Source organism: Sturnira hondurensis, unplaced genomic scaffold, assembly GCF_014824575.4.
Source record: "Sturnira hondurensis isolate 20B ecotype Veracruz unplaced genomic scaffold, ASM1482457v3 Scaffold0022215, whole genome shotgun sequence".
Taxonomy (NCBI): Eukaryota; Metazoa; Chordata; class Mammalia; order Chiroptera; family Phyllostomidae; genus Sturnira; species Sturnira hondurensis.
Window position 1 is genome coordinate 13,504,313 of NW_028094846.1, and position 23,883 is coordinate 13,528,195.

General features: G+C 38.3%; 1 protein-coding gene across 2 annotated transcripts in view; it reads left to right on the forward strand.

Annotated features, from left to right (window-relative positions):
* Window positions 1–23,883, forward strand: part of HMCN1 (hemicentin 1) — a 411,512-nt gene that overhangs the window by 130,628 nt on the left and 257,001 nt on the right. For both annotated transcript variants that reach the window (XM_037034954.1, XM_037034953.1), the window contains exon 5: window positions 21,940–22,111. In XM_037034954.1, the coding sequence (XP_036890849.1) occupies window positions 21,940–22,111 (172 nt within the window). The remainder of the gene's footprint in view (window positions 1–21,939; window positions 22,112–23,883) is intronic.

Consider the following 23,883-nt stretch of genomic DNA (forward strand, 5'->3'; position numbering starts at 1 on the left):
CCTTCTCTCCTTCCCTTCCCCTCTAAATATAAATAAATAAAATATTTTAAAAAACACCTTATTTACTTTTCAGGTGTGATCAATTCCCTGAATGCTTTTTTTCTAACCCACCAGCGTGATTCCACATGTCACTACCATAAAGGACTACGTTCTTATATTCAGTTCTCTAAGTTCGGTCTCCTGTAGTATATAGGCTTAGCTCCTGTTGCTCTAGGATTTATAAAAGCAAGTATATGTCTATAACTAGATAGATGAGAAGATTTTGAGTGAATAGATCATTTTAGTTCCCAATGCCGGACGCACTATCTCCTTGAATTATATCTACTATGAGTGAAAGAGGGGCAATAGCCAGCCTTCCATCCTCCAATTCCTAAAACTTCCAAGAAACAATTGATTCTAGTTCTCTTCTTTGCTATGCAGGTAATTCCATGGTCTATAGCACTACGGCTTAAGAGAATGATTCCGTATCATGCATGTGATACCAAATTTAATTTGTAAGTGGTCTCCTTACAGCTTGGTAGTCACTGTGTAAGGATTTACCAGTTGGAAACCTGCCCAAGTGAAGAAACTGCCTCAATGCTTGTCGTGTACCTCAGATTCTTTCTAAAGACAGACAGTCATCATCTGTGTCACTCGGTGATGAAGACTACACGGACTCTGCCCCATTTCATTAAGGAAAGCACTTTACTTAGCGTTCTGAGCCTTCATGTTAGTATAAAGATTGTAAACACTTGAGACTCTGTGTTTTGAATGTTTTACCGGAAAACACTAGCTAGTGGGTAAAAGGTGGTGGAGACAGAAATAGATAGAAGTTAGAGAAACCCGATTTCTTACATGCGGAATGGTGTAGAGTCATTCATGGTCTACATGGAGCTAACATTCAACATACATAGGTTAGCAGGTAAGTACACAAGAGCTAATCTTGTGTATTTAGAAACGTTAGGTCTTAAGAAACCTGAGGATAAAGCGTGACTGAATCTTTGTGAAAAGAAGTTTCATTATATTTCTCCTCATAAATCATCTTTACTCATCTCATTTATTTCTCATCATAGCTCTTTTTATTCATTATAATTCTACTCATTCTATTATTGGCACCAGCTATATTTATAGGTTATAGCTTGCACAAAATGTGTCATATTTCTAGCTCAAACACATGGTGAAATTTCCAGTCCTAAGTCAAATGTTTCATTAAAAGAAGAAGAGCACACTCATCATTTCTTTTTAGGAAGCTGTACTTACTATAACATCAAATTTAGCTTTACGTATGGAATGCGTCATGAAGATAAGGGTGGAAATTTTTATTTAGTGCCCTTTCAAATGTCAGCACTGCAGCCCAGGCCTTCATCACCTCACACCTATATTACTGCAATAATTTCTTCCTTCTCTACTTCTGGTTTTTCCAGTCGAACGCAGTAAGATAAATTTCCGCAAACATCACTTCAATCATGTCTGGTCCCTGCTCTAAAAACCAGCTCTTACTGCCAGTTGAGTGGTATGTTTTGGTTGGAATTCCAACCCCTCTATAATCTGGCCTCACCTTGCCATCCAAATGCTTCCAGACATTTCTCAACACTCCATTCCGCACTCTAATTAGGCTATCTCCTCTCGGCCTCTACACAGTGTGGAGTACTTTGCTGCCTCTGCACTTAAAGGCTTCTTGAAGGTTCCTTAACCTGGAATAACCTCACCTTTGCAGCGTTCAGTTCTTTACTTTTCACCTTTCAAGGACCTCCTTTTGTCCTACTAATACATGAGTCCTCCCTGGAGTACGCCTGCCATGTGGACCCTTCTCTGATTTGACCACTGTAGTACTTTTCTCTATTATGACACATTTCTCACCCATTCTAAGAGGCATTTTAAAGAAATAAAAACAACTTAATATCTTATAAATGGAATTTGTTTTACAATCACTGGCATGTCCTAGATGGATTAGAAATGTTTTTTTCTTTTTAATTGGCAAATAAAATAATAGTGTATCTTAGAATTTATGGTATTTTAAGAGTTGGAAAATCAGTATGTATAGTATTACTTACTGTTTTCCAGTGGCTCCTGGTATGTTCGGTGTGTTGCCCAGCATTAAAATTTTTACTACCATGAAAATCTTTTATTTATTTTTTCTGTGTTTTTAAAAATACCTTATATATAGTTCTAGCTATATAGTTGGGTTTCTTGAATTTAGTTAGCGAAGTTTTATCTTAATTAAATTAAACTTAATAGCCAGTTCCCAGCAGGGGACTCACGAGAGGCAACCATACATTGATATTTCTCTCCTTCTCTCCTTCTCTCCTTCCCTTCCCCTCTAAAGATAAATAAATAAAATCTTAAAAACATAAATTAAACTTAATAAATATAACGAGTATGCCTGGTTAGGAAAGTACCTTGGTGAGTCGTTGTTATTTTTTTTCTTTTATCTTGGAGTCTTCATTGAACTGTTATATACATACAAGAAGTGAACATAAAAAATGCAGGTTAACACATTTTCACAGAGTCAACCACCCTGAATGACAACCACCAAGGTCAAGAAACAACACACTGCAGGACCCCAGACACCCTTCCTCAGTCCATTTCCACTGACGAGGGCAACTATGACACTGGCCTTGAAAAATATATGATAGTTTGGCAAGTGACATCCTTTATTCAAGGATGTGCCTTTTGTTGTTCGTATGTTTTAGTTTCTCCTGGTTAAATATCTGGGACCAGGATGCTGGGTCACAGAGTTTGATTAACTGGCCACCTAACTGTCCTCCAAATTCGATTTGATGTACAGTTCCACCAGTAGTATGTAAGAATCCAGGCTAATTCTTAGCAACGCTTCGTACCGTATCTTTGCCAACATTTACTGTTCTCTTTTTCATTATTTTAGCCTTTATGGTGAATGTGTATGGTATCATTGTTAATTTTTTTTTGTAGAGATAAAAGTGCTTTCAGAAAACTTTTTGGATTTTCTTTTGGACATGTGATGGCCATTGGATATGAGCACTATAGGTTGAGCAATAGGGATTCTCATAAAATAATTACCGAAGCTGTAACTGTTAACTCATTTGGGATATTTGCCTGAATGTAGTTAAATGCCTGCGTGACTCCTAAACACCAGATTTAGGGCTGTTTCTGGTGTTGCCTTTCTGGTGCCATTTAACTAAAACCATTTTTGTCCTTGTGAAAATGATTACCGTTATATTTAGTTTCCACAGTTATTTATTTGGAGATCTATCAGAGTCAAGAATTACTTATGTTAATTCCTGCGAGATGGGGACAATTTAATTAACATGTTGTCCATGACCTCTTTGGATTAATATTGTTTTGTTATTTTTTTTTGTTTGTTTGCAAATGTCTCTGATTAATGACAGCATTGTTTTACAGGTAGATAAAGTTAAAATTAAACATTTGAGCTCACTGATGCTACAGCTATTATCTATTTAGAATATCTGTTGCAAATGAAAGCTATGGTTTAAAATCTATGTATTTCATCTCTACTGAACTAATATTTCTCATTGACTTTTCATATGTTCTAAGATATTTTGAGTGCTTCAAGTATTATATAATTAGCCTGAAATTCCATTTCTCTGCCCTATGATTGATGAGAGAAACAGTGTGGTCATTTTTCTTGCCAATATTCTTTCCTACTCATGTTCAAGCCAAGATATTTGGTTTCTTACTAAATCATAAAGCTATATTTTTTAATTGCTGCAAAATCAGAGATGCTGACTTCAGTATATTTAACTTGAGAATTCTGTACCGATTGCGTGGCTAATTACCATAAAAATTAATTATGCCTCAGAAATGAGAGAGGTGTACTCCCTCCTTCTGTCACAGTGATCCATTTATAGAACTTGGCCTTGGGAAACAACCGAGGGGTCAGTGCAATAGTTTTGTGAAACCGTGATCAATTTCCACCTCTTTCTTCTGTGGTCTGGAAGCTCAAAGTGCTGAGTTCAATCAGCCTGTGATGGATGGCATGTTAAGAGCCTCTTGCTGAATGAGCGTGTGTAAAACCTGTTTTCCATAGTCCCTGGGTTAGGAATATTTGGTTTGGGGATTTACCTTTTCCTCTAGAACGCTGGACACTGATGACCGATAAATCACTGCATTTGACTTGCCTCCCAACTCCAACCTTAAGTCCCTTATTACAATCTCATATAATAATTTAAAAATCTGCATAAGGGCATGAAGTCCAATTTCTTTAATATTCTGAATTAGAATATTAAAGATGTACTAGATGGGCAAGTACATAGGAAGTGTTCATAGATACGCTCTGAAATAAAAAGGTCTAACACTGTATGTTGTATAATCCTAATTATGTAAATAATCCATCTATGCGTATCTCACACACAAACACACACAAATGCACAAATATGGAAAGAAATGTCAAAATATCGAAGAGTGATTATTTGCAGGTAGTACAAGAATGGATGTTAATTATTTTCTTATTATATGATTGTCTCTTTTTCATTCTTTAACATAACATATAGTACTCTTATAAGAAAAAGGGTTTCATATGAAATTTGAAAACACAATTACAATACGAAGTAGTTTATCTAATTTATGCTAGTTACAGGAATGGCAGGACCCTTAGAACTGACTCCTTAAAACTTCTTGGTTAAACTTTATATCGTTGTTATATAATTAATAGAGAAACAGGATGCTTCTAATTGCTCTGATATGTAAATGAGCTTCATAGTTGCGAACAGAACAGTTTTGCAGTCATTCTCTTGTAGTGTAGGGTCTGAAACTGATGAGTTCACTTACTATTGGAATTTGTAGGGACACTGTAACTTGAGATTTTTCTTATTCTTTATAAAAAGCATAGTCATTTATAATTGGTATAACATTTTGTCCTTGTAGCAAATTTTATATACACTTTAGTTTTTCCTTTTAGTGGTTGCAGTACTCGGTTTTGAATGTGATGACTGTCAAACCTGACTTTCCTTGTGTATTTCTGGTCATAGTTGGAACAGTATCCACATCCTCTTGTTTCTCAAGCCAGAAATCTGAGAGTCATTCAAGACATCCCCCTTTTTAAAAATATCTCATGTTAAATTGCTGCCTAGGTACCCTTGAATCCTAAACCTTGAAATTGCTGCCTAGGTAACCTTGAATCTTGAAGAGAGACACCTGAGACATCTCTTTCCTCTTTTTCCTTCCCACTGTCATTGGCTCTTCAGAATTCTGTCTGAACTGTCACACTGCTGATCGCACTGCTTCCAGTTCTTCCCTGACCCTCCCTCCATAGCCACCCTCCATGTTCTTCCATAATGATTCCTTCTAAATATATACCCGGCTGTGCTGCTCTGCTTCTAACCTCTGTCTGTGACTTCCACAGATCTCCAGGTAAAGTTAGGCATCTAGTATGGCATGTGGGGACATGAACGTCCATGAAAGTTTTTCCAAGCCCCTCCCACTCTTATCTCTCACCGTGCCACATGCACACCAGCCATGAGAGGGTTTCTTACCTTTCAGACATGCCACGTTGTCTAACCTCCACGCCTTTGAACTTGTTATGCCTTCCGCCCCGCAGGCTCTTCCTCTTCTTGTCTGTTGACTGTTGCTTATTCTGAAAAACTCACCTCACGCATGGATGGCCACTTTTCCAGATAAACCCGCAGTTAGCTTTCTTCTATGTCCCCACACCTGACACACACTTTTCTACTCGCACCTCTGAGTCTTGCTATTGTGTATGTGCATCTTTGTCATTCTCTCACCAGACCACGAACCCCGCCCCCCCCAAACAGCACATCCATTCTTCACCCCATGGTGACTCTATAGCACACATCACTCTCCTGTTATCTCCCTGACTTTTCAGAGACAAGGCCCCATTTTTGATACAATATTTAACCCAGTTCCTCCCATTCGGAGTGTATGTATTCACTTCTCCTCTTTATAGGTATTGAATACTGTAGGAGAATTCCTGTTCCTCCATCTTACCTACCTTTCCAGTTAACTGCATAAAATGGGAAAATAAGCAGAAGTTGTTCAATAGGGATCCCAATAGTATGTTTAATGGCAAAACTGACTGGGAATCTAGAGACGAGCCTTCTGCCTTTCACCTTACTTCGTATTTACCACACACAGTCACAGACAGTGAAGCTGAGGGTGGTGGCCGTCCCCCCACATAGGGGACTTCCAGCAGTGGCTGTCACACAAAGAACAGAGGAGAGAGACAGAGGCCCTCCCCCCACATAGAGGAGACTGGGGTGCTAAAAATTAGATCCACGAGAGAGACAAAGGCAAAACCACTGGTAAACAGTGACACTGGTCCTGCATAACCTGGGACAGTGGATTCACTGAGATGAGTCACTGTACCTACCACAGGGAGGCGCAAGTCAGGAAGCTGAGCCGAAGGCCTGCATTGTCCACTCTGTTACTCTCAGCATCAGGAGATCAGGCCCTGTCTGTAGTCTCAAGAGGAATGAAGGCTGGAAAATTTGCGGAAAACCAGAGAACAATTCCGATGAAAATGTAAAATGTATTCTTTTAACCAAAAAGACAGATGTTTTGATAGCAGTGCCATACACATCACGGGGGATGAGTCCTAGCTGTGGGGGGTGTTGGCAGGTGACCAGGGGGTCCCCAAGTCCTGCTCCTGATGTGACCGCATGCTTTTCTAGGCCCTGGATCCAAGCAACAAGCCCTGGATCTCAGCCTCGGACAGGGGAGTTGGAAGTAAATACTCCAGGGGGAAGGAGTCTGCAGTGCCCGACTCTGGAGGTCCTACAGAGCTAGTTTAGTTTAACTTAGACATTCTGCGAGTTTGGTTCATTTGAGAGATTTTGTAGAACCTAGTGGCAATTTCTTAAAATGGCCCCTGGGTGTTTGTTCAGTAATCAGTCCAAGAATCTGACGCAGTGCCTCTCCACCTGCTGCTGAGCAAGAAAGATAGTGCAACCCACTATTGACTGGTCTTCAAGCTGCAAAAAACCAGAAAATGCCAGACATTGATGGTTTCCACTGGTGTAGCAAGTGGGCCAGGAAGTTGCAATTAATACAATATATCCTCCCGAGAATGGGAGTGGAGACCAGATACAGTGAAGGTAACAAAACTTAAGTCACCGGGAATCTGTCTTGTGTGAACCCCTTCTAAGGCTCTGGGAAGCGGGCTGAAATATGTTCTCGGAGTTAAAAATTGAAGGGAGGAGAATGGAATTTGCAAAAGTAAAATATTTCAAGTGTAGTTGGTTAAGATTGTTGTCTCCTTCCACTCTGATGTCACTTCTGACCTGTGTCCAGGGACATGGGGGTGACAGGTTAGTTTATTTTTAGATCAGTGTGTGGATCTAAACACCAAGTATATCAGTGTATGAAGCTGAAAGTTATAAAGAGTCTCAGATAAGAGTAAACATTTTTTTTGGTAAATGATATCCGAGAAAGCCTGAATTATCTGTTCTCTCTTTAGAAAATATTACACCTTTTTTTTTGTCATGGAAATAGTCATTCAAAGAGTATGTGGCCAAAAATGCAAGGACAAAGCATCGTCCACTTTTGTCAGTTAGCTCATTGTCATTACTTTTTGTGGGATTTGCAGTATTTGTCAACTTTCAACAATTTTAAATGAATGGGAACTATTTTTTATTGCAGATAAATACTTTTGTACCTACTCTTATGGTTGTCATTTTGCATTCTTTTTTGAAAAGAAGGCTCCCAAAGTATTTAAGCCTGAAAGGGTGTCCAACTCACAGCCTATGGTCCACATGCAGCCCAGGATTGCTATGAATGTGGCCCAACATACAGTCGTACATTTACTTAAAACCTTTTTTTTTTTTTGCTCATCAGTTTGTGTATATAATGTGTGGCCCAAGATAACTCTTCTTTCACTGTGGCCCAGAGGCACTGAAAGGTTGGCCACCCTAAAGTTTAGGCCATCAGAACGTGGGTCTGTCCCTGAATAAAAGCTATTCGGGGGCACGCTTACATTTTAGTATCTTTTGCTGAGGCATCTCTCTGTTGCTTTTCAGACCGAGAACCAGAGCTGTCCTCCTGCTCCAAAAATAAAAAAAAAGAATTTACTAGGGTGAAACAGAGAGGATATATTAACTTAGTTTATGGTAGCAAATGCCAAGTGCATGTGTACTGTAGTTGTTTGAACCTGGCCTTGTAAACCATTACAGGTAGGAAACGCACCTTTCACCCATGTGTATCTAATAGAGAACCCACTATTTTGGTCAAATGACTGTAGTTAAATGTTTATTGACTTAATATAGCGTCCTTTTGGGGGCCATAAATCACTTTTATTCTTTCTCCAGTTGTTAATAAACTGTGAAAATTAGCTCTGGAGTAAATATAAACAGTATTTATTGCAAAGATCTTAGTAGGCTCTGAGTTGGATGCTCTCTCCTTTTTCTTTTGTTTTCTGCTTCCTTGACCCCCCCCCCCAATGTTGAAAATGTCCCCCTCCTGCCTCGGTATCACCTTTCCTTTGCAATCTCGTCTCTTTCAGACATCTGAATTCCCTGTAGGAATGCCGATGGGTCTGATTTTTGTCTGACTTCTTCCATTGCTTTCATTTATTTCCCAAATCTGGGTTGTTGCTTTACTTTTTCTCTTTTCCCCTTAGGACCTCCTGAGATTTGTCTGGTTGTCTCCAACTCCCTTCTCTGTGGTGATGATTTAGTTGTGGGAGCTAATAAAACTTTACTGCAATTTAAAAGGGCGACCGGAGAGGTTTGGCAAGTGCTGGATATTCACCTATATTGTTGCTAACGTTACCAGTAAAATCCAGCCTGCTGTAAATTGAAAGGTCCTTTCTAAAGATTAGGGGGAATCTGGAAAGAGTTAGTGTTACTGAGGTTTCTGTGCACGGTGCCAGATTTTAAAAGCTGTATAATGTTGAAGTTATACCACCTCCATAAAGCGTTTCCCAGTCATTTCAGTCCATGTCTATGGCTTCTCTTTTTGACTGCCTGGAGCACACATTGTCACTGGAATTTATACCTTGTGGAACCGCTAAATAGCTGGATCTTTAAAATCCTCCGGTTTATCTCCTCGTTGAATGCACTTAAAGCACTATTATGTGACTTTTGAACGTACGCTCTCAAAAGTTTCTTGCTTTTGAATAATGTTATTAGTTCTTAGGAGGCTATTTGGAAATACGGAAAATATGATGAGATCTTGAAAACTTCGCTTTAAAGTCAACACTTAATCACAGCAGAGATATATAAAAGGGCCCTTTCAGTGGCTGAACAGCTTGGGGGTCAGTGAAACTTGCCTGTAACTTGACTACATGTTAAAAATATTTAAATAATGTGTCAGTCAGAATGGGCGCAAACAAACGAGGAAGCATAGAGATGGTTAATTCATTAAGGGAAGAGTTTGCAGTGCCCAAAGAGGTTCGATTTTAAAGCTCTTTGCGTAGGGCCTGCAAAGTTCTGGCTAAAAATGGGGGCACCTCACCCAGCTGAGTTATGGTCTATTTGGTGTTATGTGGTTCTGATTAGTGAAGAAAAGAATTGTAGTCTCTTGACCAAGAGATTATCCATCTCATTGATAAGAACACCTCTACTGTGGGATTAATCAATGAATCAACTGAAGGATGTTGTGTTTCATGCATGGGAATCACTTCTTCTGTCTTGCTTCCAAGCTCAACAAGTGCATAATAGTATAGTGGATTTACATTTTAAGTGTAGGGAAGCACCGTAAACCAGGACATAATTTGAAAATTGAACATAGTCAAAGTTAAGCTTGAAATCCATTGAATCACTTGAAATTACTAGGACCTAGGTAGGCCCTTAGAATAGCTCAAAATCTAATATATTTATTCCCCTCTCCTTCCCTTCCTACTCTCTCCCTTCTACCTTCCCTCCCTTCCTCCCCTTCTCTCTCCTCCTCTTCCTGTCTCTCTCCCTCTTCCTCTCTGTCTTTCTCTCTCTTTTTCCCTAGGCCAGTTGGAAACGAAGATTTCTTTTAAAGTTAGGAATGAAGGGTAATGAGTACCCAAAGAACTCGCCCTATATCATAATCTTTTTAAAAATTTTATTTATTTATTTTTAGAAGGGAAGGGAAGGAGAGAAGAAGAGAAATATCAATGTATGGTTGCTTCTGGTGCATCCCCTGCTGGGAACTGGCCTGCAACCCAGGCATGTGCCCTGACTGGGAATCGAACTGCTGTCTTTTGGTTTGCAGGCCCGTGCTCAATCCACTGAGCTACACCAGCCGAAAATGCAAGGAAATGTTGCATTTATCATATATCATAATCTTACAGTGTTTAAGAGTATGAGATTTAAAGTCCTGTGCCTCTTTTAAAAAAAATCTCATACTTGCTAGCAGTGTGTCAGTTACTTTAAAATGCAAATACTTACATGTTATGTAAAAAATTAAAAGAGGTTCGATTTTGAAGCTCTTTGCATAGGGCCTGCATGCAAGTGCTATTTATATGGTAGCCATCAAAACAACGGTCCAATTATGATCTGGATCCCAGAGTAAGCCTACCACTGGAAGCCAAAGGGGCAGTCGTGTGGTCATAAATGCTGTGATTTCTCCTCCTAGTGAATGTATTTTAAACTTGGCATCATTAGTTTGGGGCTTCAGTGTATGTGTGTCTTTCCCCTTAGAAATAACTTTTCTACCCCAAATTCATCTAATCTCAGTTGAAATTAGGTTCCTGAATTTATGATCCAGATATTAGACCCTAGGAAATTCTTCCTGGGAATTCAGTCCACATTTTGAAATGTTTTGGAGAGATCTTGCTAATTTTAATTAGGTGTATGCTGCAGGAGACTAATAGGATTTTTACAGGTCAAGTATAAATCATATTGTCAGATATTTTATGTTACTTTCAGTAAAATATAGGTGGGGGCAGATCAGGGCACAGAAATACCTAACTTTTCTTAGTCATTGTAAATTAAAATTTGTTTTACTGCGGAATACTTTCACTTCATAGTCTCTTATCTTAACTATGTATTTAAAGACTATAAACAAACACTTGAAAAGAGCCTGAGATGCAGAATTCCTTTGCAGTGTGAATTCTTTCATGTTCTAGTTTATCTATTTTAAGTTAGATATTCAAATACTTTAAAAAATAGCAGTGTAAAAGACTTTTCTGCAGAAGAGATGGTACCTCTGTAACGTTGTTTATTAAAACTCCCTTCCTATATTCTTTTGAGAATCTGGCTAACCCATCCATGCATGCCCCTCCCATGTGAGGTATGTGTAAAGTCCTTCATGGCACACCTATTTGCAGGTTCCATATCTGAGGATTCCACCAACTGGGGATAAAAAGTGTTCCCCAAAAATCCCATTGTTGCTAACGATGTAATCGGGGTCTACTCTGGTTATTTCTGTATTGAATGTGTACAGGCCTTTTTCCTTGTCATTATTCCCTAAACAATAGAGTGTAAGAGCTATTTATATAGCATTTACATTGTATTAGGTATTATAAGTAACCCCGAGAGATTTAAAGTAGACAGGAGGATATGCATAGGTTATAAGCAAATACTATGTCATTTTATAAATGAGACTTGAGCATCCATAGATTTTGGCATCTGGGCAATGTTGTGGAACCAATGCCCCATGGATACCCAAGGACACTGTATTCAACTTAAGAAGCCAACTTTGACAGTGCTCAAGCAGCTCCTTAGCTAGAGCCTGAGTATAGATTTCTCCTGTTTTCATGGTAGCCAAAAGTGAGATAGCAACTAGTCTATGTATGTAGGCCTCCGTGTGTGTATATGTATGTGTACCCCTATATGTAGGCATGCAAATGTGTGTATTTATGTACATACGTATTTTTATAATTCCTTTTCCTATTAAAGAGTTCTAATGGGACAGTTGGGTTCACTCAGATTTTTCCATTTTCAAATAGGTGTTTAAGTAGAGGAAAAAAAAAGCATGAAATGAAAAATAGCCTAAGCAAACAAAAAGGGGTTCAATTAAAGACGTAAATGTAAAAGCCAATATTTTAATTTTATGTTTTTCCATCTTTATTGGGGTGTAACTGACAAAAGAATGATAAGATTTTGAAAGTTTACATAGTGATGATTTGATATGCACATACTAAGAAAGGATTCCCTCCATCTATCACCTCACATATTTATCTTTTTAAAAACTATTATTGCTTTTGGTGAGAACATTTAAGTTCTACTCTTTGAAAAAGGCCAAACTCATAGAAATAGGGTAAAACAGTGGTTGGTGGCAGGGGGTGAAGGAAATAGGAAGAGGTTGGTGAAAGTGTATGAACTTCTAGCCACACAATGAGCAAGGTCTGAGGATGTCATGTACAAAAGTCAATCTCTTATATTTTCATTATATTAAATAATTATTATTTGGGGGCAAAGTAAAATTCCTCTAGCATTTGTAACACATTGCCGTTGTGACACCTAAGAAATTTGTGAAGATAAATTAATGAAATACACATTGACACTTTAAAATAGCTAGCAGGAGTGACTTCACCCTTCAGCAATGTCTAAAGATTGCCTCTGTTTTTTCAGCTGTAGCACATTGGAGACCTTTCATCACGTTGAAGGTGTGGTAGTTTTGTACCAGTTTTAAGTGTCCGTGGAGTTGAAGCTGAGGGTTACTTTTGTCATCAGTCCTCTCTAGTATCCCCGTTGGATCCAAATTTCCAAATGCCTTTCCAAATACCCTCCCAGTTTCTAACCCTGCTCAACACCCATTTTCTCTATACGAACTGGGAAAAATTGTAGTTCTACCAGGGATCATTTCTTTAAATGTACTGATTGTCGAGAAAGAGGAAGTGGAAGAGGAAGAAACGGAGGCATGGAGGAAGGGATGGAGAGAGGGAGAGAGACGTTGATTTGGGGGTTCTACTTATTTATACAGTGATTGGTCAGGCTACCTGGCTAGGACCCAGAATTATTCTTTTTTTTTAAATTTTATGGTCTGTACAATGAATCACCAGCCACACTTGTTTATGAGCACTTACTGTTAGAAAAGCTCACTCTGGAATTTTCCAAGTTAAGCCAGCATAAGGTACATAAAGAGTGATACAAATGGATAGGATCAGTGGAAGATCTCGGGAGACCTCAAAGGGTGACCATCTCTGGTGGATTTGCCATGATTTGCAGAATCTTGAAACTGGTTTGGTTAGCACTGTGAGCATGGACCAGTCCCAGGAATAGACTGTTCACCACAGAGAGTCATAGCAGTGCTGTCTAAAGCCAGAATATTGCCCAGTCATCGGGGATGAGGAATCTAATTGCCACAGATCTACCATGCTTGCATCAACCCAAGTAGCACATTTTCTCCCTACAGGGGGACGTACATAGGGACCAATCATCCCCTGAAAGGTGTCTGATTAGGACAAAGGAAGACTTGTTCTAAAGGTCTGTTCTGAGCCGCTATGTATTGATATGTAAGTTTAATTTCATAGGACGATGTATTTCCCCCTTTGTGTGTAAGTTCTTGGTGGGTAGAGGCTGAAAGGGGGGCTCATGACTTTAAACTCCGTTGTACCTCTAAGCTGGACCTCTTGGCTGAGCTCCAGATCCATATGTCTGGCTGCTTCTGCCCTACTGCACCTGGAGGTCAAATAGATGTCTTAAATTGAGCGCATTCAAGCCGAGAGTTTACATTCTCCTCCTCCTTTCATCGCTCCTTTCAGTCAACTCTTTCTTCTGTCTTTTCAATCTCAGCGAGTGGCAACTGAGGTATCATTTTCAGACCCCCACATCCGGTCTGCAGTGATCCCTGTCAAGTGTGACTTAAACAAACATCCAGAATTGGCCACTTCTCGCTGCCCGCTGCCACAGCCCTACTCCAGTTACCGTCTTCTCCCACCCAGATTATTGCAATGGCTTCATATCTGAGCTCCTCGCTTCTGACGGTGCACCCTCTACAGTGATTTCAGCATCGAAGCTTGAATGATCCTTTTAACACCCTTCATCCCATGTAACTTCTAAGCTATCAAGGTTTCGCTGGAATCTACCATCTAAACAAGGATACGTAGGATCACAGTAATAAAGACTCTTGAAATGAAAGTGAGCAGCGACGTTTGCATGACCATGCACCTGTTATATAACTGGGAGTTCTCTGAATTAACATCTATGTAGATTACAATTTTTCTTAAAGGGAAAGTAATAAAAATGTTCCAATTTGAAGCTTTCCTGTATTATTAAAACTCAACAGCATTAAGAGCAATTGTTTAGTCTTTAAACCAACAACAGATGTTTTTCCAAGGAGGGCTTCCTGATTGACATTCAGGTTACTGAATGTAACCATTCATGGCAATATTAAACAGCAGACCAACTTTGAATCAGTTTTATTATTGTTTGTAAATTCTCTGCAGACAGTGCATCCCTTTATAACCTGCAGCCAGGGTAGGTGAGTCACACTACCACCCCTTACTCGGCAAACTCTTGGTTTGGGCTTTCTCCTGGATATAACTGGAAAACATTAATGATTTTGAGTAGAAAAGTACATCACAGTTAGAACTATAAATCAAACATTTGTATTCTGATCTTGGTTATTTATCACTTGGAGGTAAAAACTAGTTAATTTGCTTTTAATGACTATCCCATTTCTTCAACTAGATTCTCACGTCTTGTAAGGCAGGAAATGTAAGTCTGTTTCTTTGCTGTTGTTTATAATATCCTGTACTATCCTCAATAGTACTGAGGTGATTTCAGGACTATTAAAACTCAATAGTACTAAATGCTCAGTAGATGATCAATAAATACTAAGTGATTTCTGAGAAGATTCTGAATTTTGCGTTCTATGCTATACTGCAGGGTGGAAATGAACTTGAACCTGGGTGGAAAGGCTCTCCTGGCCATTCAGAGGAGCATCTCTTAGCCAGATCAGAATTAAGTGAAGTCCAGCTCTGTTCTCATGGGGGATTTACCACAAATGGTTTTCTTGGAAATATTGCAGGTCTTTTCCACAACAGATACAATATAGATTTGAAGGCTTTACTGTTTTTACATAATTTACTTCTTGACTGTCCAACTAGTGATAAAATATACAGCTAGTCAGCTCATTGTTTTGCATGCCATTTCTCATTAAACAACAAGTATGTGTGTATGTATGTAAATATGTATATATGTGTATATATATCATTATGAATTGAATCTAATATATTGCACCATGTTTTCTAGAGAAATTTATTTGGATGTATTTCAAAATGTCTTCCAAAGGTCATCAGAAAGAATTAAATACCTAGGAATAATTTTAACCAAGGAAGTGAACCACCTGTACATTAAAAATGATAACACACTGATGAAAGAAATTATAAAAAATGCAAAGATAATTCCCTGCTTATAAATGGAAGAGTGAATATTATTGAAATTCCCCTACTGCCCAGAGCAATGTACAGAGTCAGTGCAATCCCCATCAAAGTTCCCGTGGCATTTCTCACTGAAATAGAACAATCATAAAATTTCTGTGGATGTACAAAAGACCCTAAGTAGTCCCAGCAATCTTGAGAAAGAAGAACAAAGCTGGAGGCATCATGCTTCCTGATTTCAAACTATCCAACAAAGCTAAAGTAATTTTTTAAAGTATAGCACTTGCATTAAAACAGACACATAGACTAATGGAACAAAATGGAGAGCCCAGAAATAAATGTATATGTGTCAGTTAATGTATTACAGTGGAGTCAAGAACATAGAATGGGAAAAGGACAGTCTGATCAGTAAATGGTCCTGGGAAAATGGGCCTGCTACATGCACAAGAATGAACCTAAATCACTATTTTACATCATACACAAAAACTAACTCCAAATGGGCTTAAGACTTGAACCTAGGACCCGAAACCATAAATCTCCTAGAAAAAAACATAGTTGGTTAGCTCCCTGACATCAGTCTTGGTGATGGTTTTTTGAATTTGGCAAAAGCCGAGACAACAAAAGCAAAAATGAAAGAGTGGGGGGACTACATCAGCGCTTCTGCAGAGCAAAGGAAACCATGGACAGAATGAAAAGGCAGCTTCCTGAAGGGGAGAAAACAGTTGCACATCTAATATCCAAAATATATAAAGAATTCAAACAACCCAATAGCAAAAAAAAAAAGACAAAATGGACAGAATATCTGCATAAACATTTTCCCGAAGAGACATGGTTGGCCAACAGGTTTATGAAAAGGTGCTCAACGTCACAGATCATCAGGGAAATGAAAATCAAAACCACAATAAAATATCACCTCATACCTGTTACAATGGCTATTAGCAAGCAGACAAGCAATAACGTGTTGAGAAAGATGTAGAGGAAAGGGAACCGTTACGGTGGGAATGTACATTGGTGCAGTCACTGCAGAAATTAGTATGGAGGTTCATCAGAAAATTAAACTACCTCAGAACTACCGCAGGACACAGCAATTGCACTTGTGGGTATTTATCCAAAGAAAACAAAAGCACTAACTTGAAAATATATATGCACCCTCAGGTTTTTGCAGCATTATTTACAATAGTCAAGACATGGAAGCAACCTAAGTGTCCATGCACTGATGAATGGATAAAGAAATGTGGTACACATGCGCACAGGGGCGTGATTCAGTCATAAAAAGAAGGAAATCTTACCGTTTGTGACAGTGTGGGTGGAAATTTACGGAGTAATGCTAAGTAAAATGTCAGACAGAGAAAGACAAATACTGTATGATCTAACTTATACGTGAATCTGAAAAAAAAACCATGAACCGAACTCATAAATACAGAGAATAGAGGAGCAGTTGCTAGAGGCTTGGAGTGGGTGAAATGGATGAAGGCGGGTGAAAAAGTACAAATTTCCCGTTGTAAAGTGAGGAAGTCCTGGGGATGTAACATAGAGTATGATTGCTATAGTTAACGGTACTTTATGTTGTGTTTGAAAGTTGCTAAGGCAGTAAATCTCACAAGTTTTCATCAGAGGAGAAAAACATTGTGACTCTCTGGTGATGGATGTTAACTAGACTTATTGTGGTTATCAATTTGCAACATAAAAAACCCTGAATTATTATGTTGTACACCTGAAACTAATGTAATGTTATATGTCAATTGCACCTGACTTAAAAAAAGTAAATCCTTCTAATCAAGCTTTTCTTTCAAGTTCTGTTCTTGCAGGTGTATACAAAAAAATGACTTTACTTCCATTTCTACTTAATACTGTTTTATTTCCTAATACTTAATGATGTATGCTGCTGTTGTTATGTGGAACAACATTTACACCTCATTCCAGAGTAGAATATACATAGGAACTTATTTTTAAGGGCTGACCATTATGTATAATGTGAAGTATGTTTAAACTAAGAGAGTATCTCAGGAACATAGGCACTTATATACAAGATAACCATTGAGCCACAGTCAGACTGGTTAGGTGTGTGCAAGGTACATGACCTCTTTCACATATTGGTTTCCTCATCTATGAGATGAAGAAGCTGAGTTAGATGGTCTCAAAGGCCCTTTGAGATATAAATTGCTGCAAATCGACAGAGAACCATTTTTACATTAACATTTTTACTGCAAAATGAATGGTTCCATAGGGATTTGAGACAGTTTTTATGTTAGTAAAAATGCACCAATGGAAAGCTTACATTATTCGAGTTTTATTCCTTTGTCATTGTAATAGAAGACCATTTCCAATCTCATGAGATTATTTTTGATGGTTAGTTTAAGGGTTTTTTTTAGTTTTAATTTTAATTTTTTATGTGTGGCAATATGAGAGGCTGGTAATCTCCCCCACAGTGATCCTGTAGTTTACAGTAATCTAGCTTTATTCATATGTTGGCAATAAATGTATTTTCTAATAAAATGGGTTGCAACTGTTTTTAATTTGATTTTTTCCTTATAAGTGGATAAAAAAGTGGTTTGAGACTCTTGACAGAAGTCTGGTCTGTATCTTTCCCAACTAGTGGTAGTATAATACATGGTAATCCCTTTGTGAAAGCCTCGTAAATGTTGATGAATTGGAAATAATCTTAAGAGCAAATCAAAGCCTGCTTATATCCCCTACCACCTGAACATACTTGCCTTATGCAAATGCAGCTCAATTAGAAAATCTTCCCTTTTCATAAGAATGTTTAGACTTTGTGATTTCCGTGCACAGCTCGTAGCCAACAGGACAGATTTCCAGTGATATATCACAGCTTCTCTCCCTGCAGTGTGAAAGGAAGATGCATTTCGGGTACATTATACATTTAAAGAAGGATGTATACAAATTGATTTTTCTTTCCATTTTTACCTAACACTATTGCATTTCATTGTTGAAGTTGAGGTACTCTACAATTCTTATTTTCTAATTCTTTTCCTCCTTGTCAGTGGAGAATTATTTATGGCCCCATTATATGTCTTGCCCTTAAAACAAATGTTCTGTCTGTTTATTCACTGTCTCTTGTCCATAGCTCTCTTTAGTCTCTACATGAGACATTATCCTCAAAGTTATTATCAGTCAGATGTATCAAACAGTTTCTCAGGCAAGTCAGTCCTTTCCATTTCCTTGAGTTAGGCAGCCCTGTTCTATACTTAAGAATTAAAAATTTCAACAGTTTGATTGTTAAAATATGTGTCCTAAAATTTATTGTCAAATATTAGTTACCACCAGTCTGATTTCTGTAGCATATGGACATATTTGAGTAGAGTGAGCCATACATTTTAGTTCAAGCATAATATGTCACTCAGAATTCCATTGTTCAAAATACGGCATTTGATTCTTTAGACAGTTATGTTGATATACAAGATCTGTCCAGAAGATATCCAGCCATGTAATATGAAAAATAGAGATATTTATTTTTATTTTTTAAAAATATTTTATTTATTTATCTTTAGAGGGGAAGGAGAGAGGGAGAGAAACATCAATGTATGGTTGCCTTTCGTGCGTCCCCTGCTGGGAGTTGGCCTGCAGGGAACTGGCCTGCAACTCAGGCATGTGCCCAGACTGGGAATCGAACCGCGATTGTCAAAAAAAAATAGAGATATTTATTGATGAAGATACAAGATACAAGAAACATTGTACATAAAACAGTGGTGCCTCAGTCCTCTCCAAAGTAAGCACCTTGGGATCACAAAGTTCTTCCAATTGCCAGCAGCCACCCTATCGTATTCCCTTGAACCTCATCAATGGTCTGAAATCTCTGCTCTTTCAAAGGTGACTTTCACTATCTTTAAGAAAAGCCAAAAGTTGCAGGGAGCCAAATCGGGGCTGTAGGGGCTGCTAAGTCACCTGGGTGATTTGCTGTTTTGCCAAAAACCTCTGCACAAGGCATGATGCATGAATGGGTCCGTTGTCATGACGAAGCAATCAGTCACCGGTTGCCTGTAGCTTCAGACTTCTGAATCATCTGAAGTTTCCACGGAGGAGTGTTCAAGCTTAACGCAAAATCTGATGCAGATTTGTTGCTCTACTTGCTCAGTCGTTTTGAATGTGACAGTCACACAGTACACATGCTCACTCAGAGATATCAACCACCCCCACCAACTAGTACAGTGAAGTCATCGTTGTTCACACATGCACATTCCAGTCCACTCTCTTTGGCTGCCAGATTATATCTATGTTGTGCAAACTGTTCTTGTCATAAGTATACTTAATTTCATTTGTAAAATTCCAGGTGCTTTATAAGGTTAACATGAGGAAATTTATCATTTGATTTATGGGATAATTAACTGTCAGGCATAGATTTGTTTTATGTGTTCAATTCATCTGTGACACATCCACAAGTTTTCTTTGAAAAATACCACTTTCAGCCTGGCTGGTGTAGCTCAGTGGATTGAGCGCGGGCCTGCAAACCACATGATCGCAGTTTGATTCCCAGTCAGGCCACATGCCTGGGTTGCAGGCCAGTTCCTGGCGGGGGACTCATGAGAGGCAACCATACATTGATGTTTCTCTCCTTCTCTCCTTTCCTTTCTCTCTAAAGACAAATAAATAAAATCTTTATAAAAAATACCACTTTCATTGTATTAATTCTCTGCTTAAAGCCCTTCTGTAGTTTTTCACTGGGTCTTTGGAATAAAATCCAAATGTCATAGCCTGACTTTGGGACAATACTCTGTCTGTCCCTGACACTAGTCTCTGACCTCATCGTCTCCTTCCCCTTTTCTGAACACTTACCTGTAGCTAATTGGATTCAGTTATATTCCTACCACTTCTGGGTACTTCTGCCTCCGTGTATTTTCTCAAGTCCTCCCTTTACCTAGAATGGCTTTGCCTCTCTTTTTCATTTACAGAAATCTTATCTTTCATGGATGAATTTTTGCACATTGCCTATGAAGCTATAGTTGAGATGTTCAGCTAGGGGATGAGGAGGGAGTTTGTTTGGAAAAGGAGGAAAACATTTGAGTATCTGCTACATGATAAGTGCTGGGCTGGACACTTTACATACATTATCTCAACAAGGGATCCCCGTTTCATGAGTTCCCGTACCATTCTTTTATTTGTGAAGATATCACTGTTATCATCATTGTGACCACCTTCAGGGACATTAGTATATATTCCATCTTTATCACGGGTGAAGCGTGCCATTTGGTTTGGGGTCTACATAGATAAAGGGGATGTTGTTCTTGATCCTGGAGGAAAGGCAGGAAGATTTATTAAAAGTAAATAATGTGCCCTGGCTGGTGTGGCTCAGTGGATTGAGCTTTGGCCTGAGAACCAAAGGGTCGCTGGTTCGATTCCCAGTCAGGGCACATGCCTGGGTTGTGGGCCAGGTCCCCAGTAGGGGGCACATGAGAAGCAACCACACATTGGTGTTTTTCTACCTCTCTTTCTCCCTCCCTTCTCCTCTCTCTAAAGATAAATAAACTTACAAATCTTAACAAAGAAAGGAAAAAAAGTAACTTATATGTATAAAAATTCAGTAAATACAACTGGTTCAGAGAAGAGTTGTTAGCACATACTGGCTAAAATTATGCTCATCAATATTTACTACTGAAAGGGTGTATTGAACCATTAACGTTAGTTTTATTAGTGAACAGAACTAACAAAACATTGTGACACTGTTAGTTATATAATACTGTCTTAGTCACTTTCCTCATCCTTGAGAACAGAAAAAAAGGATATTCTTATAGAGTGACGTTATTGCACAATATTGGTCGTTTGGTTGATTGATCTATGGCTACCACTATTGAAATTTTAAACAATGTTTTTGTTCATTTTAAATAGCCTGTGACTTAACATCCAACTCTGTTCATTGTTTTACGCACAGTTCTAAGTGCAGTTGCTCATGACAATATATTGTCTCGCAGGATGTCTGAGCCAGAGGCAGGTCTGAGGTAGATTAAAGGTGATCACAGTTTAGCATTCATTGTCGTTCAGTTCGGCTAAGCCGTACACGTTCAGACATGCTCTTTTTGCTTTAAGGCGAGTTGAATTGGCTGCAGAACACTGTGAACGGAAAGGTTTTTCTCTCCACAGTGAGGCGTTAACTCCCTTTTAGACCCCAATATCTTAATACTTTCTGAAAGGCTACTTTTCAAGAATACACTGCTTAAATTATCTCCAACCTGAAGTATTTTTCTGTTTTTAAAGAATACAATGGTTATTTTTTTCTATTTTCTTTGGTATTTATATTATTTTACAAATGAATATTTTGCTGGTATTGCCATTGTTTTTGAATAATATTCTACAATATATATTATAATATATAATATAAAATTATACTATTCACAATAATCTATATACTTAATATATATAAATTGTATTTGATAATTTGCTAATTACTTTTATAAATTAGATTTTGGAAGAGAGCTAGAAAGAAAGAGTGGAGAGAAAAGACATCTCTTGAGAAATATGAAACAGACTGTGGTATCTCTTTCTGTTTCACTTAACTGGATTTGGGCACCGTAATCTCCTTTCTCCAAGACAGAAAACTTGAAATATGACCATGGGTTAGCCTGGTATTTTATTCTGAATCTACTAGTTATAATAACTGGGTGTAGGAAAAGGTTTGCCTTCATGCACATGGAAATAAACCTCACACCAGTACAGGGAGTACCTGAGTTGTGTCATGCACCAAAGCCAGCCCCACCCGTGGTGGGGTATAAAACTGAATGTTTCTGACGTCGTTCACACTTCTCCTTTTTCTCTTATAGGTGTTAAAATGGGTGGAGGAAGCCGTGCAGGCCTCCAAAGTTCACCTCTTGTCCACAGACCACATGGAGCAGGCTGTCCACACGTGGAAAATTCCTTTTGACCCCAGCCTGAAGGAGGTCACTGTGTCTCTGAGTGGCCCTTCTCCAGGGATTGAGATCCGCAATCCTTTAGGTGAGATATACCGCACATCCTATAATGAAATACCTAAGCCACGAAAAGCAAAAGACGTTTTGTACGCTTGTGTATGTTAAGCTAATGCTACTTTTATGAATAAATTAAAAAATGATGAGGGAAGACATGTATGAATAAGACCAATGATTTTGAGTCATAATATTGAATTAACATGAGATTCAAAAAGCCAAAACTCCTAATAATTTAAACAGAGTTAGTAACTTGATTGTACTAAACTACTCACAAGAAAAAATATATAAGTTGAACCTGAAACTGTATTTTCCTATTGAAAATATTTCACAGTGACTTATTCTGTAAAATTCAGTATTTTGTTATTTTTAAATGAATCACATGAAAAAAACTTTTAAAGCAACTAAGTGTTTACTGGTTATCTCTTTGGTAAGGTTTAGTTTTATGGATGAAGTTGTTAAAAACAAATTGATATTTGTATTAGAATAATGTGTTATTTTGCTTTGCTTTGTATGTCAAAACACCACAGTTCAGCCTGATTCCATCTCTGGTTGAATATGACACTGAGACTTCCATTGGCAAGTGATCTAGTAAAGGCCAAAACCCTTTTTTCCCTGTCATGTTTGCATTTGGAAATATTTTTTACCTATTGATGTTTGTGAAACATTTTTATTTCCATTAGGGCTTTAATACATGACACATTAAAAAAGTCTATTTGTGAGTAGAAATGTGGAAGGAGTATAGCTGGCTTTCTTACTGTATTTTATTTGAGTCTTAGGAAATAATTGATACCTGAGTGAAAGCAACATAGGGAATTGTCCTCAAAGGCTGCATTCACACTAGCAATCAAACTGAAATGTATCAAATGAGCAAAACCTCTTTTTCACGTCTTGTGCAAGCTGGGCCTTATGAATTGATTTGTCTGTTGACACAGCATCCACACTAAGAACCTCCAAGCTACCCAGGAAAGACTTGATTTTTTCACTAATCTGGCTACTTAAAAGTGCCTCTACTCAGTGCATTGGGTTTCTAAACTGATTTTGAAAGTCACTGACATTGGCATTAGTATTTAGAAAGTCATTTTTAGCGGTTATAGAGCTTTTGATAAGAATATAGGATTCATATGCTTGTTTATATAACTGCAGAAGTCATTCATAAGACAGCCAAGAGCAAAGTGAATACCTGAACTATGGCTTCATTCCAAATCTGTGTTTTTTCCTCTAAATTTCCAACTATAAGGTGCCTCAAGTAGCGGGCCTGCGAACCACACGATCGAGGTTCAATTCCCAGTCAGGGCACAGGCCTGGGTTGCAGGCCAGTTCCCAGCAGGGGACTCACGAGAGACACCCATACATTGATATTTCTCTCCCTCTCTCCTTTCCTTCCCTTCTAAAGATAATTAAATAAAAAATTTGAAAAAAGAAAAAAATAAGGTGCCTCAAGTAAATCTTAAGTCAGTAGGAGATGGTAGGCCCCTGCATTCCACTGCCTACTCCTTTAATTATTCCTTGGATAATAAAGCCTTCTCCTGCGCTTTGTGGAAAACTGGTTGAGGTTTTACACTGTGCAAAGATCTGTCCAGGGCTCTCATGGTTTACGATGCCATGTTCAGTCTCCACAAGGACACTTATTCTTGTTTACTGTCTTGTCATCTCTTAAATCCAAGTGTCTCTAGTGACTGCACATAACTTTTCAGTAGCCATAAAAGTTGTTATCTCAGATGGCTTTAGGCATATAATTATAGTCAGCCTGTTGTTATTCTCATTTTAAGATCAAATCAGCGTAGCAAATGGGAATCACTT